General features: G+C 48.9%; 1 protein-coding gene across 1 annotated transcript; it reads right to left on the bottom strand.

The window, feature by feature from the left end:
* Positions 1–410: 410 nt before the first annotated feature.
* Sprr4 (small proline rich protein 4) lies at positions 411–659 on the bottom strand. Its single transcript, XM_076861213.1, has one exon. The coding sequence runs from the start codon at positions 657–659 to the stop codon at positions 411–413; it is 249 nt and encodes an 82-aa protein (XP_076717328.1).
* Between the last annotated feature and the right edge of the window lie 4171 nt (positions 660–4830).

Here is a 4830-nt window from a genome sequence, read left to right as displayed (position 1 = left end):
GCAGACAGATCCACCACGTGAAGCACACATTTATTAGCAGGTAAACAGAAGAGAAGTGCAGACAGGGGGCACTGGGGACAGTGTCGAGGAGCTGTGCGTCCGCTCTGACGGACCCTCTTGTCAGGGTAGAGCCCCAGGAAAAGCCCAGACTGTTTCCTTGCCTTGGGAGACGGATGGGCCACAGGAGGCCATTCTCAAGCCCACCTGGGAGACCCTCAGGGTGGGATATAGACAAGGCCCTGGAGCCCAAGGGGGGCTCATGGTGAGAGGTGCAATGGAGGACCTCTGACAGTAGTTCCTCGGACCCCAGGTAGGAGGAGGAGGGAGATCTGGAGTGGAGGGAGGAAGAGCAGGCGGGGGCGAGCCCCCTCGGTAGCCTGGACGGCAGCAGGTGGTGGCCCCCACCATCCTCACTTCTGTTTACTCTTGGGAGTTTGCTGGGATGAGGGGCTCTTCTGCTGGCTTGTGCCCTTGGGTGGGCATTGCTTCTTGGCCTGGGGAGCGCACGGATCCTTGGTTTGGGGTGCACAGGTCTCTTGGCATTTGACAGGCGGCGGCTGACAGGGCTGCTTCACCTGCTGCTGCTGCTGGACCTGCTGGGGTGGGCAGTGCTGCTGCTGCTGCTGCTGCTGCTGCTGCTGCTGCTGCTGCGAAGACATCGCTCCAGGAACAGGTGAGTCTGCAGGGAACCCACGGAGGGTGCATGAGATGGGCTCCCTCCCTCTGTCCTGCCTGGCTCTCAGAGGGTGCTTTCCTCTCGAAGGCAGGGACATGACCCATGATTAACTGCTTCGAGGTGACCAGTGGGTTGATGGACACGCCACCCACTAGGACCTCCCCCTCTCCCCTCTTCATTCTCCTGGGCTGTTCAGATTTCCCATCTTCCTTCGCCCTCCCTTGGACTCCGGATTGATCTGAGCCCGTGATTTGCTTCTCAGTCTTACAGGAAATAAGGTGCGGTGGTGGACTGAGGGTCAAAGGAAGCCCAAGCCTTTTGAAAGTTTAAGGAGCGAGATTTTCACTGTTGGACGTGTCGACTGGCCCCCTTGGACAGTGCAGATGGTGAGTGTGGACAGGAAGGGAGGAAGGGATGAGGAAGGAGGCAGAGCAGTCTCTGTCTCAAAGGACAGTGTGAAGGTGCGCTAAGCGGATGCCTGGGTCCCAAATCCGGCTCTGCCCCTAACGCACCTCGGAATGATAAAGGGGAGTCACTGAACATGGCTGTCGTATGGAGAGAGAACTGGGGACCATGAGAACTGGGGACCATGAGGGCCAAATATATCACCAGAGGCAAAGTATCTGAGGAGGGTGTTTTAACAAGAGACAGCCTGGTTCAAAGGGAAGCACTGAACCACCAGGCTCTGGCCTGGGTTCCCGTGCAAACCGGCCAGTCGCTGGCCACGGGTACCTGCGGGCACTCTGCTTTCTCTGGACCTCTGTGTCCTTAAGGAAGAATACAGGTTGAACATTCTCTGAGGCTTTCTTTGTAGGCAAAATTCCTCGTCTTACAAATTGGTGATTATAAATGGGAAGTAGAGGCCCCATCAAGTGGGGGGGGTGGCAATTGGAGTGGCGAGGTGTGGGGGATGTGCAGTATGAAATGCAGTGTCCAGTATGACTGGTTTTGTAAACCTAAAAAAGCAAAGTTTGAAGCTTGCAGCAGGGCCCAAAGGCAAACCAGAGCATGAGAAAAGTCCAGAGGGGACTCAGAGTTGTGACCCAATGCTGCAGCCCTGGCTACCACCCTCTTCATGAGAAAGATTCTCTTGCTAAAGAGTTAAGCCCCGGATCAGGAAATGTCATATCTAGCAATGGTGTGAAAGGACATTGGATTTCCTAAGTAGTAATTATTGTCACATTTCTGTAATTGTCAAAAGCTTTGTCACTTCCCTGATTGCCCAACACCAGGAGAGGAGCTTGGCCTAGCGGCTCAAAGCAGTTCAAGGAGAAGGAAAGAGCCCAGCAAATCCCAGGGAACAGGAGCAATCTCACTTACCAGAGGCAGCAAGGCAGACCCTGGAGAGCAGGCTGAATGCAGATCCAGGGCAGCCACTCCTGGAACCCTTATAAAGGCCCCCGAGCTGCCCCGGGCCCTTGGCGTGGCCCGATGACCTACCTGCTCCCAGGGAATTCCTCACCCACTTCTCCCACCTGCACTTCCCCAGAGACTTGCTTTACTGGCCTGTTTTGATGCACACCACCCACCAGATAGTTCTAGCACTTGGGTCCCTGAACCGGAGCTGATCAACCCACCCAAAGGGTTTGCTGAACTCAAGATCTTCTTTAAACAAAGCAAGTCCGAGGAGCTGTTGGTGGACTGAGAGAAGGAAGGAGAAGGGGAGGGGGAGGTCTGGGACAATTCTGCCAAAGACAGAAACATTGTTTCTGATGCTCATTGGTGTCCTTGGTGGGACAACCACTGTGTGCCTAGCCGTGAGACGGTACTTACCCATTATTTCTTCTTGTCTTTATAACCCCGTTAGACAAATTCTATTGTCATCATTTTGAAGATAAGAAAACGAGGCTGAGAAAGGTCACACAGAAGAGCAGAGGTGGGGTTTGAGCTCAGAGCTGGGTGATTCAAAGAATCCAGATTCTTAAACATTCCCCAACGCCTTAGCCACAGGTGACATCTACCCCTTCTTCTGTCCCTAATACACAGTGCCTTTATGTTTCCTGACCCAGAGGGACCACTTGTGTATTATTCTATGAGGCTCCCTTTGGGGAACAGTGTTAAGTGGCCCTGTAGCCCACGGTGCCCCTGTCCCCGACCTCCCCGGGGAAGAGGGCTGCTGAGGCTATTCGGGATGGCCAAAGAGGGTGGGGTAGGACTTGGCCTCTGTGGTAGACTCCTCAAATAAAATATAGGACATCCAGTTACATTTGAATTTCAGAGAAGAACTTTCTGAAGAATGTCCCAAATAATGCATGAGTCATCCTTTTACTAGAACATTATTTGTTGTTTATCTGAAATGTAAATGTACCTGAAATAGAAATGTCTCTTTTTATTTGCTCTTTTTTAGATACACATGACAGTAGGGTGTATTTTGACATATCATACATGCATGGAGTATGACTTATTCTAGTTCAAATCCAATTCTTGTGGGTTGTACATGATTCATGTATACACATATGAACATAGGAAAGTTATGTCGGATTCATTCAACTGTCTTTCCTAACTCCATCTCCTCCCTTCTCTTCATTCCCCTTTGTCTAATCCAACAAACTTCTATTCTTCCATCCCCCTTCCCTTATTTTGTATTCCCCTTATTTTTAGTTTCATACCATCCCACATATCAGGGAGAACATTTGACTTTTGGTTGTTGAAACTGGCCTATTTCACTTAGCATGAGACAGTCTCCAGTGCCATCCATTTACCAGCAAATGCCATAATTTCATTTCTTTTTATGGCTGAGTAATATTCCATTATGTATATACACCACATTTAAAAAAAAATCTATTCATCTGTTGAAGGGCACCTAGGTTGTAGGTGCCCTTTGGTATTGTAAACTGAGCGGCTATAAATATTGATGTGGCTGTGTCACTGTAGTGTGCTCATTTTAAGTCCTTTGGGTATAGACTGAGGAGTGGGATAACTGGGTCAAATGGTGGTTACATTCCAAGTTTTCTGAGGAATCTGCATTCTGCTTTCCAGAGTGGTTGCACCAATTTGCAGTCCCACCAGCAATGTATGAGTGGACCATTTTCCCCCACATCCTCGCCAACTTTTATTGTTGCTTATATTCTTGATAACTGCCATTCTGATTGGAGTGAGATAGAATCTCAGTGAATTTTAATTTGCATTTCTCTAATTGCTAGAGAAGTTAAATATTTTTTTTCATACATTTGTTGACTGATTATATTTCTTCTTTTGAGAAGTGTTTGTTCTGTTCCTCTGCTCATTTATTGTGTTGTCATTATTATTTTTTGGTGTTTTTTGAGTTCTGCATATATCCCGGAGGTTAATGCTCTATTTGAGGTGCAGGTGGCAAAAATTGGCTTCCATTCTGTAGGCTTTCTGTTCACATCGATTGTTTCCTTTGTTGGGAAGAAGCTTTTTAGTTTTATACCGTCCCATTTATTAATTCTTGATTTTACTTATTGGGCTTTACACGTCTTTTTGAGGAAATCAGTTCCTAAGCCAAATGATGGAGAGTTGGGCCTAAATTCTCTTCTGGTAGGTGCAGGGTCTCGGGTCGAATGCCTGGGTCCTTGATCCACTTTGAACCGAGTTTCATGCAGGGGGAGAGATAGAAGTCCGATTTCATTCTACGACCTATCAGTTTCCCGTTTTCCCAGCACCATTTGTTAAGAGGCCGTCTTTTCTCCAGTGCACGTTCATGGTGCCTCTGTCAGCGTGAGAGCTGCAGCGATGGGGGCTGTCTCTGGGTCTCCTGTTCCTGGTCTTCCCGTCTCTTCTGGTGCTTGTGTCCCTACAGCTCTGTGGTGTGATTCAAGGTCCTGTGTTGTGAAGGATTTCTTTGACTACTCTGGCCTCTAATTTTTCCCAGTGAATTTAATGCCTGCTTTTTCCATTTCTAGGAAGAATGACATTGGAATTTTAATAGGAATTGCATTAAATATGTATAGTGCTTTTGATAGCATGGGGCAGGGTGGCCATTTTGACGACGTTGATTCTGCCTATCCAAGGACATGGGAGATCTTTCCATGGACGGTTCTATCTTTATTTGCTAAACTTAGTAATCCTCGGGGCCCTACTCAGGTGGCAGGAGGGAACCCAGTTCTGCCCTTAGCCTGCTGGCCTCTGGGAACTAGGAGGGCAGGGCCGTCTGGGAGGCTGACCCACCGTTGGTCACTGCCCCGAGCCTG

Source organism: Callospermophilus lateralis, chromosome 7 (genome assembly GCF_048772815.1).
Source record: "Callospermophilus lateralis isolate mCalLat2 chromosome 7, mCalLat2.hap1, whole genome shotgun sequence".
Lineage (NCBI taxonomy): Eukaryota > Metazoa > Chordata > Mammalia > Rodentia > Sciuridae > Callospermophilus > Callospermophilus lateralis.
The sequence above is the reverse complement of the archived record's forward strand: the minus strand, read 5'-3'. Positions and strand labels throughout refer to the sequence as shown.